Raw genomic sequence first — 15,371 nt, forward strand, 5'->3', positions numbered from 1 at the left:
GGAGTATTTATTGAATGTGTGAGAACAGTAGATCTCAAACCTCTAGAGGTCTGATAATAAGCATCTTTTCCTACATTGATTTCCAAAAAATAAACATAGAACTCCCGAGAACCTGGTGTCATGGAATCTCTCTAGGAATCACAGCAGTCCCCATAATCTGAAGCCCATTAATTGAAGTTCGAGGTGTCAGATGATTGAAAATTTGTACCTGACACTTTGCCTTGTTGGTGGATGCCCTCACCCACACAGAATTGTGTGAACATTATGAGGGGATGAAACAAGAGAACGTCCTTGGAAAAAATAAAACAGCATAGATGCAAGGCATAATGATGATGATTCTTTATTTCAAGTAAAACTGGCTACAGGTGAAAGAGGTACCAAATACAGGAATATGCCTGTGATCTCTGCACATAGTAGGTATTCAGGAAGTACTGGCTGAGTGGACCTGAAATGAAGAAATTCTAACCCCCAAAGTCAGCGTCCTTCTCTTCCTCCAGCTCTGGGGAAAAATGATGATTTTGTTGCCATTTCAAGCTGCAATGTACAGTGGTTGTGGTTATTAGCAAGGTACACAACCACTTGTCTAGTTTGAATAAAAGATTGTGCTAAGTAAATGAAAGGAAAAGGTGCTGTTTTCATTTATTTTACCATCTATCTATGTACCTCTTTAAAAGGAGACCAAACTAATAATTTTTTATTAACACAGTGGGCTGCATTAAATGTTTGGAAATGAAGGCGTTAATCTGGACTGGTAGCTTCTGGGAGTCTGCCTTAACTTCTGGACACCTGCCACCGTATGGGTGTATGTAAGGCCAGATTGAGAAGATCTTTCTCAGATAGTCCTGGGACGTTAGCTTGCAGAATCAGTATCAACTCTTAAGTGGGAATGAATGTATAGAATCGATATGAAGCCAAAAAAAGCAACAACAGGCTCCAGTACCTTTTTAAGAAAATATATATTACATTGTCATAACCTGAAAATCAATCTCATTTTGGAACAAAACATATACTTACCTTATGCTTACCTTTACATTGTACTAAACAATTGTGAGTTGTAATAGAAATAGGTGTCTAAAATGTATCCATGATGACACACACATGACTAATCCTGAGTTACTTTATGGCTCATCTCTAATGTCTTGTAACCCTACCTTTGCGATTCCTCACCAACCAAGAAGGTTTATTTTCTAGAGTTTGTATTATGAAAACGTACAATTTTCCCTCCAAATTAACTTATAAATTGCTTTTTTTTTCCCCAACAAAACTTCTTCCTTCACCTGCTTCAGTAACCTGGAAGGAAGAGACCCAGATCCAAATCCAAAAGACGCGATTGAAATTCTTGCTTGACCATGCACTTGTTGACATTAGCATCTTACCGGTTTTTCATCCATGAACAGTAATAATAACATATTTACACAAGCGCTTTAAATTTTGCAAAGCACTCTGGTAATCCATTACTCATTTGAGGTAGAGCTCACTTTGAGTACATTCCAGAAATATTGAGGCCATTAGTGAGAAGGATAAATCTATGATCTACATGCAAACTGGCAGTGCTTTTATTTTTCAGATGTTGCCTAACCCATATTACCACACACTGGACAGCTCAGGCCTGGGGCTGCCAACAGGTTTCGCAGTTTTGTCAGTCCGCCGTTTGTTTTTACACGGATGTACTGCATGCAATGCACGAATGTACTGCATGCAGTCATTGTGCTCATGCGTCAGCGCTGGGCTGACAGTGCTGTCTTTTGTTTCAGATCGGGCAGTATATCATGTCCCTCCCCCTGAACCTGGAGCCATTTGTGACTCAGGAGGACTCAGCCTTAGAGCTGGCCTTGCATGCCGGGAAGCTGCCGTTTCCTCCTGAGCAAGGTGAGAGAGACGTGCGGGACAGGGAGCAGCGGGCTGGGATGTGATCGCAGGCTCCTTGCAGCCTCGCCTGCATCACACACACGTCCTCCACATGCCCACTGAAATAGATGACAGAGTACACAGGAGTGACTGGGAGAGCTTGGGGTTCTCTTACTGTACCCGCTGAGGGGCTTCTGCAGGACGAAGCGGGTAACGGAAGGCTCCCTGTGTGCAGGGTGTCCCTGGGGGAACCCCCCAGTGCCCTCAGCGGGGAGGTGGTGGCAGATGGGCCTGGGCTCATAGGCATTCACTGACGACAGAAGGGAACTCACAGAGCGAGGGGCTCGCTAGGTGCGCTGTCTCTGCTCCCCCTCTCTGTGGGCCACGTGTGGAGTAAAGTGGACCCTTGTAAGAACAGTTCTTGTCAGAACAAAAATAAACTCTCCAGCACAGAGGTTTCCATTTCCTGTCCAATTGCCTCTGACTGCAACAAGCTCCCAACTCCCCAAGGCTCCTGGGTCTATAAACTGACAAGGTAAAAATACAACACGTGAACATGTTGCCTTTTCCTCGTTATCTTGGCCTGACAGATTTGAACAGGAGTCACGTACTCTCTGGTCAGAAATCATCTTATCTCTAACTCGGGCATGATAGGCCTCCCTCTTTAAGGCTGAACAGACAGAAAAAAAGAATCACTTGGCATATAAAGGATTCAGCAGCTCAAGAGAAGGCACCACACTGAAAATAAAATCACATTGAAAGATTATAAATGAAGGGTTGCTAAAAGGGATCTCATGTAAATGCAGATTAAAAAAAAGATGACTGCATCACTGTTAGAAGAAGTTGAATCAAATCAGAAGATAATAAATAGGACTAAATGATTCTTTATGTGGGTAACAGGTAGATTCCATAGTGAACCTATAGTAGTCAGGTACTCTAGTGTGTCCAGTAACACAGCACCAATATATATAAAGAAGAAGCTGATAGACATGTAATGGCAAAACCACATGAGTACTGAGAAAACCTTGTACCTCTCGTTTAGGCTTTGACAGGAAAATTAATAAGAAAAGAGAAATTGTTCCATATAATCAGCGCATTTGACTGAATCAATACATCAAGCTTTTTATCCCACAGAGAATTAGGATTGTTGCCAAATTTCTACAAACTGTTTGTAAAAGTAATACAAATAAAATCTATAAGTTTCATAGGATTATAAATATTAATGATACTCGTATAATTTTTTGGCTGCACCAGCTGACATGCAAGTTCTTAGATCCCCGACCAGGGATTGAACCCAGACTCCCTGCAGTGGAAGCATGGAGTCTTAACCACTGGACTGCCAGGGAAGTCCCTGATACTCAAATAATTTTTGAAAAAAAGAATAATTCTGTTCAAAATTCAGATTTAAAATGTGAAACCTGCTAAGCTAACCTATGAGTGAGAATTAATCTTAGGGATAAGGAAGAGAAGACTTTGAAATGAAAGAAATGTAAAAAATATAAATGATAAGCTGGAAAAAATAGAGCATATATGATAGATGATGGTTAATATCCTCATTTTATAAAAGTTCTTATGAATCAGTAAGAAAAAAATGACCACCCACAGAAAAATAAGTAAATAACCTGAAGGCATTCAAATAAGCTAAAACCTATAAAGAAACCTTTAACCTCAGTAATTCTCAAAGAGCTGCAAATGAAAGTAACATAGTTCATTTTTTATAACCTATCAAATTGACTGTATATACATCCATGTATTTTAAGTGTTTATTTAATATTTGTCAAGGTGGAGGAAAACAGTTCAAACTGTACAGTTTGAATTCCTGAAGGACTATTTGACATAATATCAAAGGCCTTAGAAATGTGTATACCTTTTAGATCAGGAATTCTGTTATATAAGTGTGCTAATAAAATAATCAAGAGTATAACTCTATGAATATGCATCCCAGCATTGTTTATAAAAGCAAAGCATCAGAAAGAAAAATAAATGTGAAACTGTAGAAATTTTGATTAGAAACTTTTTGGTACATCTGTATAGCTAAATGCTATACAGCCATTAAAACATTCAGTTTAATGAATGTTAGTCATTAGTGAACATTAGTCACGTCTGACTCTGTGACCCCACGGACTGCAGGCCAGGCTTCCCTGTCCATCACCAACTCCCGGAGCTTGCTCAAACTCATGTCAGTTGAGTCGGTGATGCCATCCAATCGTCTCATCCTCTGTCATCCCCTTCTCCTCCTGACTTCCATCTTTCCCAGCATCAGGGTCTTTTCAAATGAGTCACTTCTTTGAATCAGGTGGCCAGAGGATTGAAGCTTCAGCTTTAGCATCAGTCCTTCCATTGAATATTCAGGACTGATTTCCTTTAGGATTGACTGATCTCCTTGGAGTCCAAGAGAGTCTCAAGAGTCTTCTCCAACACCACAGTTCAAAAGCATCAATTCTTTAGCGCTCAATTTTCTTTATGATCCAACGCTCACATCCATACATGACTACTGGAAAAACCATAGCTTGGACCATATGGACCTTTGTTGGCGAAATAATGTCTCTGCTTTTTAATATGCTGTCTAGGTTTGTCATAGCTTTTCTTCCAAGGAGCAAACGTTTTTTAATTTCATGGCTGGAGTCACCATCCGCAGTGATTTTGGAGCCCCCCAAAAATAATCTGTCACTGTTTCCATTGTTTCCTCATCTATTTGCCATGAAGTGATGGGATAGGATGCCATGATCTTAGTTTTTTGAATGCTGAGTTTTAAGCCAGCATTTTTACTCCCCTCTTTCACTTTCATCAAGAGGCTCTTTAGTTCCTCTTCACTTTCTGCCATAAGGATGATGTCATCTGCATATCTGAGGTTATTGATATTTCTCTCAGCAATCTTGATTCCAGCTTGTGCTTCATCCAGCCCGACATTTCGCATGATGTACTCTGCATATTAGTTAAATAAGCAGGGTGACGGTATACAGTCTTGACATCCTCCTTTCCCAATTTGGAACCAGTCCGTTGTTCCATGTCCAGTTCTAACTGTTGCTTCTTGACCTGCATACAGGTTTCTCAGGAGGCAGGTAAGGTGGTCTGGTATTCCCATCTCTTTCAGAATTTTCCATAGTTTGTTGTGATCTGCACAGTCAAAGGCTTTGGCATAGTCAATAAAGCAGAAATAGATGTTTTTCTGGAACTCTCTTGCTTTTTCAACGATCCAGTGGATGTTGGCAATTTGATCTCTGGTTCCTCTGCCTTTTCTAAAACCAGCTTGAACATCTGGAAGTTCTCGGTTCACGTATTGCTGAAGCGTCGCTTGGAGAATTTTCAGCATAACTTTGCTAGTGTGTAAGATGAGTGCAATTGTGTGGTAGTTTGAACATTCTTTGGCATTGCCTTTCTTTGGGATTGGAATGAAAACTGACCTTTTCCAGTCCTGTGGCCACTGCTGAGTTTTCCAAGTTTGCTGGCATATTGAGTGCAGCACTTTCACAGCATCATCTTTTAGGATTTGAAATAGCTCAACTGGAATTCTATCTCTTCCGCTCACTTTGTTTGTAGTGATGCTTCCTAAGGCCCACTTGACTTCGCATTCCAGGATGTCTGGCTCTAGGTGAGTGATCACACCATCATGGTTATCTGGGTCATTAAGATCTTTTTTGTACAGTTCTTCTGTGTACTCTTGCCACCTCTTCTTAATATCTTCTGCTTCTGTTAGGTCCCTACGGTTTGTCGTTTATTGTGCCCATCTTTGCATGAAGTGTTCCCTTGGTATCTCTAATTTTCTTGAGGAGATCTCTAGTCTCTCCCATTCTGTTTTCTTCCTCTATTTCTTTGCATTGATCACTGAGGAAGGCTTTCTTATCTCTCCTTGCTGTTCTTTGGAACTCTGCATTCAGACAGGTCTATCTTTCCTTTTCTCCTTTGCCTTTCGCTTCTCTTCTTTTCTCAGCTATTTGTAAGGCCTCCTCAGACAACCATTTTGCCTTTTTACATTTCTTTTTCTTGGGGATGGTCTTGATCACTGCCTCCTGTACAGTGTCATGAACCTCTGTCCATAGTTCTTCAGGCACTCTATCAGACCCCTTGAATCTATTTGTCACTCCCACTGTATAATCATAAGGGATTTGATTTAGGTCATACCTGAGTGGTCTAGTGGTTTTCCTTACTTTCTTCAATTTAAGTCTGATTTTGGCAATAAGGAGTTCATGATCTGAGCCACAGTCAGCTCCCAGTCTTGTTTTTCCTGACTGTGTAGAGCTCCTCCATCTTCAGCTGCAAAGAATATAATCAATCTGATTTCGGTATTGACCATCTGATGATATCCATATGTAGAGTCATCTCTTATGTTGTTGGAAGAGGGTGTTTGCTATGACCAGTTCGTTCTCTTGGCAAAACTCTATTAGCCTTTGCCCTGCTTCATTTTTGTTCTCCAAGGCCAAACTTGGCTATTACACCAGGTGTCTCGTGACTTCCTTCTTTTACATTCTAGTCCCCTCTAATGAAAAAGACATCTTTTTTTGGTGTTAGTTCTGGAATGTCTTGTAGGTCATCATAGAACTGCTCAGCTTCTTTGGCATTAGTGGTTGGGGCCTAGACTTGGATTACTGTGATATTGAATGGTTTGCCTTGGAAATGAACAGAGATCATTCTGTCATTTTTGAGATTACAAAAATATTTAATGTAGTATACAGTATGAATCCATTAAAAAAAAAACTGCTATGCATATAAGTGCAAGAAGAAAAGACTAGGGGCCTTCCCTGCCTATCCAGTGGTTAGGACTTTCACTGCCGAGGATATTGGTTCGATCCCTGGTCGGGGAGCTAAGATCTGTTAAGCTCTGTGGTGAGGCCAGAAAAAAAAGACTGGAGAACGCTCACCACTACTATCACTTTGGAAACAGCTTGGCGTTTTCTAATATGAGTGACAGTGTGCATACCCTCAGCCTATCAGGTTTACTCCCAGATGTATGTCGTAGAATGTCTTCCATAGGTGCCCCCATATATATCCATAAGTATATTTGTGGTGACTTGGTAATAGCCACAAACTGGAAGCAACCCAAATATCCATCAATGGTCAGTGGACACCTACATTATGGTACAGTCATGGGATGAAATAATATGCAGTATTAAAGGTGAACAAGCTACAGCAGTACATAATGACATGAATGATTCTTACAAACATATTATTGAGCCAAAGAAGTAAGACAGAATGTGAACAGCCAAAGCTCGAAGGCTCGCTGGGGGATGCGTACCTGGGGGAAGCGGCAGAGAATGGTACCTGGGGTCCTGCTGCATGTGGAGAGGCATGTGGGGGATTTCGGGTCCTGGGGTCCTGCTGCATGTGGAGAGGCATGTGGGGAATTTCGGGTCCTGGGGTCCTGCTGCATGTGGAGAGGCATGTGGGGGATTTCGGGTCCTGGGGTCCTGCTGCATGTGGAGAGGCATGTGGGGAATTTCGGGTCCTGGGGTCCTGCTGCATGTGGAGAGGCATGTGGGGGATTTCGGGTACCTGGGGTCCTGCTGCATGTGGAGAGGCATGTGGGGGATTTCGGGTCCTGGGGTCCTGCTGCATGTGGAGAGGCATGTGGGGGATTTCAGGTACCTGGGGTCCTGCTGCATGTGGAGAGGCATGTGGGGGATTTCGGGTACCTGGGGTCCTGCTGCATGTGGAGAGGCATGTGGGGGATTTCAGGTACCTGGGGTCCTGCTGCATGTGGAGAGGCATGTGGGGGATTTCGGGTCCTGGCAGTGGCCTTTGTCTTGAACATAGATGTGGTTGCACTGGCATTGGCTTTATGGTTGTTCTGTAAGACATGTAATTTTTTTTATATGTTCTACCACATGTGTGATATATCTCATGACTTGTACAAGAAGAAAACCAAAGATTAGACCCTAGGAGTATAAATTGATAAAGGTTGTCTGGAGGGTGTTTTCCATCAACAGTTAAAGTACACCCATCCTTTTTGATCCAACAGCTCTTCTTCTGCATGCCCATTCTAGAGGAATCCATGTTTATATGCCCACAGAGGTGCATATGAGGCAGTTCATTGCACAAAATTAGAAAACCCAAATGTCTATTACTCAGGGAGTAGATAAGTATATTGTGATGTATCCATAATGTTGAAAATTTCTTTTTGATTTTCTTTACGAGAGGTAGAACTGTTTGTACTTAGAGATAAGGTCTTCAAAAATACGGATTTTATATGTTGTTAAGACAGAAAAGATCTTTTATTGTTAAGATATGTTATTGTTAAGACAAAAAAGCAGATACAAAATAATACATACAGTATTATTTATGTTTTGAAAATACCCCACCCTGTCTATTTCTGCATACATGTTTGCATGTAAAAGTATTGAATATGGATCTGGCAGAATATGAACCAAACTCTCCTCCCTTATGGTTTGATGAATTTCTTTAGTATTATGTTTAGGTTCCTTTCTAATTATCTTTTGTATATGGACTGTAGGTTTTTGCTTTGTGGTTGTCATGAGGTTTGCATGTGATAGTCTCTGTTGATGTGTGTTACACAGACACATACTTCAGTATATTTTAAATTGGTAGAAACTTAAATTTGAATGCGTTTTAAAAACTCTACATTTTTACCTCCGCCATCACATTAAATTTTTATGTCATATTTTATATCTTTTTGAGTATCCCTTAACTAATTTTTTTAGTTAATTTTACTACTTTTGTGTTTTAACTTTCACACTAGCTTTGTGAGTGATTGATCTACTGCCTTTACTATATATTCACCTTTTACCAGAGAGATTTTTATTTTCATGTTTTCTTGTTATTAGTGCCTTTTCAGCTTAAGGAAGACCCTTTAATATTTCTTATAAGGCTGGTTTAGTAGTGATGAACTCCTTTAACTGTTACTTGTCTTGAAAACTCTTTATCTCTCTTTCAGTTCTGAATGATAGCATTGCCTGATAGACTGTTCTTGGTGGGAAGTTTTTTCCTTTCAGCACTTTGAATATAACATGCCAATCCCTCTGGCTTGAAGAGTGTTAGTTGAAATGTCAGCTGATAAAAAAAAAATTAGCTGATAGTCTTATGGGGTTTCCTGGCATATAGCAAGGTTTTTCTTTTCCCCATTGCATTTAAGATTCTCTCTTTAACTTTTGACATTTCAGTTATAAACTCTGTTGGTGTGTTTCTGTTTCCTTCCTCAGGTTAAGGAAGTTTTCAGCCATTAGTTCTTCAAATCAATTTTCTGCTCGTTTCTCTCTTCTCCTTCTACTGCTGCTGCTAAGTCACTTCAGATGTGTCTGACTCTGTGTGACCCCATAGACGACAGCCCACCAGGCTCTTCTGTCCCGGGGACTCTCCAGGCAAGAATACTGGAATGGGTTGCCATTTCCTTCTCCATCTTCTTCTTCTAGGACCCCTATAATGCAAACGTTATTCTACTCAGTGTTGTCCAACAAGTCTCTTAAGTTATCCTCACTTGTTAAAATTCTTCTTTCCTTTTGCTGATCCGTTTGAACGAGTTCCACCGCTCTGTCTTCCAGGTCAGTGATCCATTCTTCTAGTTCATCTAGTCTGCGGTTGAATGCCACTAATGTATTTTTCAGTTCATATTCTTGAGCTCTGTTATTTCTGTTTGGTACTTTCGTATATTTTCTCTCTTTTTGTTGATATTCTCACTGTTCATGCATTCTTTGCCCAAGTTGGGTGACCATCTTTATGACAATGAGCTTGAACTCTTTTTCAGGTAGATGACTTATCTCTGTTTCATTAAGGCATCTTTCTCAGGTTCAGTCTCTTTCTTTCATTTGGAAACTATTCCTCTGTTTCCCCATTTTGCTTGACTCTCTGTGTTGGCCTCTATGTAACAAGCAAAAGAGCCCCCTCTCCCAGGCTTGAAGGAACGGCTTTGTGTAGGAAATGAACCTTACCATTCAGCTTCGCCCTAGCTATTGGTTGTCTCTTACACCTTTGTGATTGTCCAGGAAGCCTGGTTTTTTCTTGATGGGTTCCAGGATATGCCAAGACCTGTCTGTTCTTAAAGGGGTGATTACATTCAGCACCCAGATTCAGGCTGATTGGAAGCCAGATCCGCAGGTAACAGCTTTTAAAGTATGCAGGGGCTGCAGTCATGGACCCTGCTGACCTCCAGACCGGGAGATCTGGTCTGGAGGTGTCTCGTGGGCAACAGCTGCAAGAATGGGGCGTTCAGAGGAGTGTGGAAGCTCCTTGCTGGGAGGCACCAGTGAGCAGGGGTGAAGCCAAGGGAAGGTACAAGAGTGATGTCTCCCTGCCTGCTTTCCCTGAGGGCACCTCTGTAGCCCTTAGCTGTGCGGCACACCTGAAGCCAATCCCACAGGTTGAAGCTTCAGGACAATTAAGTAGGCCTTCTTCACACTCAGACGGGTTGTGTTTCAGTCTCCTGTGTGGTGTCCTGGGTGTGGTATCCTGCCCAGAATACCACAGCATTTTCTGATAGAAAAATGTTCAGCATTTTCTGAGAAAAAAACTAAGTGTTTTCTGATAGAAAAAAGGTTTTTTGTCGTAATGTGTCAGAATCTACACCTTAGAGTTGATGTGTTTTGTATTAAGTGTCACAGCATGAAAGCAATTACAAGGCTTAAGGATTCAAGGTCTCTTTATAGGATTATCATTGCTCTACATTGAATGAAAGCCACCGTGCTTGTGTTTTGATTGGGCATTCCTTTGGTGTCAGTTGTTTGGAAGTCAGTGATATTTGCCACTGAAATTCACATCCATAGACTTATACTTCCATGGAACTTTGTTTTTAATTGACACTATGCATACAGACTTCATTTCTATGTCTGTCAAGAAATGTACTTAATTCTCCATGTTATCCTTGACTCTTTAAGGGCTGTGCTATAATGAGAATATGTTCTATCTTACTGTTAAACTCTAATTACATATACTTTCTAAGACAGTCCTTTGGATCCTATAAATGTGAATTTTGATGTAATAACTGCTAATAAAATTATACTGAAACAGTAAAAAAGTTAAAATGTTAAAATGACTTTCTGATTGCTGTGGTCCTGCAGGGCCCAGGAGCACAAGCCCCTCTGGTCATCAGAGTCAGGCAACCGAGGCATTCCCTGTGGGGAACCAGTGTCGGCAAGGTTGGGAAGAAGTATGGGGGTCAGGGAGCACCTGCTTTCAGTGGTGCAGAAGGAGAGCGTGGGGTGCCCACACCCTCAGCTTTCAGGAGGCCATGTCTCCGCATGCCCCTCTGCGCCCCGAGGGAGGGGGAGAGTGCAGAATGGCATTTTCCAGCACCTCTCCTGCCCCAGAATAACCCCGGATACTGCTGGCCCCTCTGGCTGAAGCTTTAAGACTAGCAACTGAATTTCCTTCATGTGTAATCCGATCACCTCTCAAACTGCTGCCTTTGCTCTGGTTCCCAGGGTGAGTCTCTGTGTATGAGCTCCTCAACAGGAGTATCTCAGATCCCCACAGCACCCCTGGGTACCACTGGTTTCAGAGCCGGATGTTTTGGGGACCTCATCTGACTGGTGCGGGTCCTAGGGTTGGGGCGCCGGATGTGGAGCACAGACAGACCCTTTGCTCCTCAGGGAGGGGCTCTGCCCATGAGATCCCTCCCTGCTGTGTGGGGATTTCAGGCTGTATCTCTGCCTCTCCCCGGGGAAGAGGTGAGTTCAGGGTCTTCATGTGTCACCATCTTGATCCAAGGGCTGTAAGTGATTTTTATGTTCACCTAATGGCCAATATATGTTTTTTTTTAAGAGGAAGATCTGTTGTTGCCTTCCCCTTTTATTTTTTAATTAAAAATTATTTATTTATTTATTTCTGGCTGCACAGCATCTTATTGCTGCATGCAGGCTTTCTCTAGTTGCAGTGAGCAGGGGCTACTCTCTAGCTGCCGTGCTCCAGCTTCTCAGAGGGGGGGCTTTTTGCAGAGCGCAGGCTCTAGAGCACGCACAGGCTTAGTTGCTCTGTGGCATGTAGAATCTTCCCAGATCAGGGATCGAACTGTGTCCCCTACACGGGCTGGCAGAGTCTTAACCACTGGACCACTGGAGCAGTCCACTCATGCTTTTTAAGGTTAAAAAAAATGTTAGGGGCTTCCCTGGTGGTCCAGTGGTTAAGAATCTGCCTTGCAATGCAAAGGATGCTGGTTTGACCCCTGGTCCAGGAACATCCCACATGCCTCAGGGCAGTTGAGCCCATTTGCCACAGCTACTGAAGCCTGTGTGCCCTAGAGCCTGTGCTCCTCAGCAAGAGAAGCCACTGCAATGAGAAGCCCTAGCATCGCAACTTGAGAGTAGACCACGCTACCTGCAAATGGAGAAAGCCTGTGCAGCGACAGAGATAAAGCACCACCAAAAATAAATAAGTGTTTTGTTTTAAAATGCTCCCAATATAAAACAAAAAAAAGGAAAACCTTAAAAAAATTTTTTTAAACTATTTTTCATGGACGGAGAAGGCAATGGCACCCCACTCCAGTACTCTTGCCTGGAAAATCCCATGGATGGAGGAGCCTGGTAGGCTACAGTCCATGGGATTGCTAAGAGTCGGACACAACTGAGCGACTTCATTTTCACACACTGGAGAAGAAAATGGCACCCCACCAGTATTCTTGCCTGGAGAATCCCAGGGATGACGGAGCCTGATGGGCTGCCGTCTACGGGGTCGCGCAGAGTCAGACACGACTGAAGCAACTTAGCAGCAGCAGCAGCATTTTTCATGGAACTTTATACACACATACAAGTCATGAGAACAGTACAATGAAACCCCAGGCACTTTTCACGTGTGGGTTTAAGAATGGCTTCTTCTTGTTTCATATATTCTGCTTGCATTTTTTGGTAGAGTATTTAAATCAAATCCCAGGCATCATGTTATTTCATCCAGAAATACTTCATTTTGTATCTTTTACTGATAAGGGTTAAATTCAGGTTCACATTCTTTGGCAAGAGAATGTAGTGCTGTATTTATTGTATGTTGCCTTACATCAGGGAGAGCATAATATCTTACTGTTTCACTGCAGATACATATATAGAGATTTAGTGAGTATGTCGTTGTTTCCATTCACTCACTTAAATGTTTATTAATTGTTTACCATGTGCTAGGCTCTGGGTTGAACATTGTTAAGAAAAAAAACCTTCCAAATGGGACCTAATTAAAATTAAAAGCTTTTGCACAACAAAGGAAACTATAAGCAAGGTGAAAAGACAGCCTTCAGAATGGGAGAAAATAATAGCAAATGAAGCAACAGACAAACAATTAATCTCAAAAATATACAAGCAACTTCTGCAGCTGAATTCCAGAAAAGTAAACGACCCAATCAAAAAATGGGCCATAAACAAATGGGACCTAATTAAAATTAAAAGCTTTTGCACAACAAAGGAAACTATAAGCAAGGTGAAAAGACAGCCTTCAGAATGGGAGAAAATAATAGCAAATGAAGCAACAGACAAACAATTAATCTCAAAAATATACAAGCAACTTCTGCAGCTGAATTCCAGAAAAATAAACGACCCAATCAAAAAATGGGCCAAAGAACTAAACAGACATTTCTCCAAAGAAGACATACAGATGGCTAACAAACACATGAAAAGATGCTCAACATCACTCATTATTAGAGAAATGCAAATCAAAACCACGAGGTATCATTTCACACCAGTCAGAATGGCTGCTATCCAAAAGTCTACAAGCAATAAATGCTGGAGAGGGTGTGGAGAAAAGGGAACCCTCTTACACTGTTGGTGGGAATGCAAACTAGTACAGCCACTATGGAGAACAGTGTGGAGATTCCTTAAAAAACTGGGAATAGAACTGCCATATGACCCAGCAATCCCACTGCTGGGCATATACACTGAGGAAACCAGAATTGAAAGAGACATGTGTACCCCAATGTTCATCGCAGCACTCTTTACAATAGCCAGGACATGGAAGCAACCTAGATGTCCATCAGCAGACGAATGGATAAGGAAGCTGTGGTACATATACACAATGGAATATTACTCAGCCATTAAAAAAATACATTTGAATCGGTTCTACTGAGATGGATGAAACTGGAGCCCATTATACAGAGTGAAGTAAGCCAGAAAGAAAAACAACAATACAGTATACTTATGCATATATATGGAATTTGAAAGATGGTAACGATAACCCTATATGCAAGACAGAATAAGAGACTCAGATGCATGGAACAATTTTATGGACTCTGAGGGAGAAGGTGAGGGTGGGACGTTCTGGGAGAATAGCATTGAAACATGTATATTATCATATGTGAAACAGAACACCATTCCATGTTCGATGCATGAGACAAGGGCTCAGGGCCGGGGCAATGGGATGACCCAGAGGGATGGGATGGGGAGGGAGGTGGGTGGGGGGTCCAGGAAGGGGAACACATGTAAACCCATGGCTGATTCATGTCAATGTATGGCAAAAACTATTACAATTTTGTAAAGTAATTAGCCCCCAACTAAAATAAATAAATTTATAAAAAAAAAAAAAAGAAAAGCAAAAATAAATAAATAAATAAATAAATAAATAAGAAAAAAAAAAAAACCTTCCAGCCATAAAGTAACACTGTAACAATGGTTGAAAACATAAAAAAAAAAAATAGAAGCTTACCTGGCTAATTTTTTATTTTTAATCTTTCATTCAGTATGTTATTATGAAAATTTTCAAGCATACCAAAAATTGGAAAGAATTACCCAGTGAACTAGCATTCCAGTCCTCATTTTTGTTTCTTTCTTAAAGATTTTATTGCAGTACAGTTGATTTACAGTGTTGTATTAGTTTCTCATGTACAGCAGACTAATTCAGTTATGCATATATATAAATTCTTTTTCCTATTCTTTTCCAGCATTTTAACAGTGAAAGTTTTATGAAGCAGCCAATAGGAACTTTTTGGCTTAGATATGGGCTTCCCTGGTGGCTCAGACGGTAATTGAGGGAGACCTGGGTTCGATCCCTGGGTCGGGAAGATCCCCTGAAGAAGGGAATGGGTATCCACTCCTGTATTCTTGCCTGAAGAATTCCACGGACAGAGGAGCCTGGCGGGCTATAGGCTTAGACATATGATAAGTAGGAGGGAGATTTAAAAATCGTTCCCATGAAGAAATTGGACTTCAGGAACTATGAAGTGATGTGTCCAAGGGTCGCCCGCCCAGTGGGCTAGAGCAGACATCTGCAAGAAGGTTGCAGGCTCCCCATGTCATGGTCCTTTTCCTTGGTGGAGGCACCTGTTTTGGCCACAGGGAATTGGGAGATCTTTGGAGGCAGCTGGAGCTGCCGTAGAGTCATGATTCTGGGCAGAAGAGGCAAGTGCTGCCCAGGTGTGGGTGCTGGGCCCTAGGAGGCTCCCTTGCTCACTCTGGCCTGGATTATAGATGGGGGGAGTGGTCAGCTCCTGGTCTGCTAGTCAGGCTCTGGGCAGATCATCTGATGGGCAGGTGCAGAACTCCTCCTGGCCTGTGTGGCTGCATCGAACCCCAGTCTTTGAGACCGCTAAGGTTGTCGCACCTCACCTGACTGCTTTCTTTTCTGAATCCTCATTGTACTGAGTCAATACCAGCTGACCTAAGATGTAA

The 15,371-nt window shown here is 41.9% G+C and overlaps 1 protein-coding gene across 2 annotated transcripts in view; it reads left to right on the forward strand.

Annotated features, from left to right (window-relative positions):
- COG7 (component of oligomeric golgi complex 7) overlaps nt 1–15,371 on the forward strand; it is a 92,772-nt gene that overhangs the window by 73,860 nt on the left and 3,541 nt on the right. For both annotated transcript variants that reach the window (XM_081554506.1, XM_081554507.1), the window contains exon 15: nt 1,755–1,869. In XM_081554506.1, coding sequence (XP_081410632.1) covers nt 1,755–1,869 — 115 coding nt within the window. The remainder of the gene's footprint in view (nt 1–1,754; nt 1,870–15,371) is intronic.

This window comes from Giraffa tippelskirchi, chromosome 13, assembly GCF_054371585.1.
Source record: "Giraffa tippelskirchi isolate mGirTip1 chromosome 13, T2T-mGirTip1v1.2.pri, whole genome shotgun sequence".
NCBI lineage: Eukaryota > Metazoa > Chordata > Mammalia > Artiodactyla > Giraffidae > Giraffa > Giraffa tippelskirchi.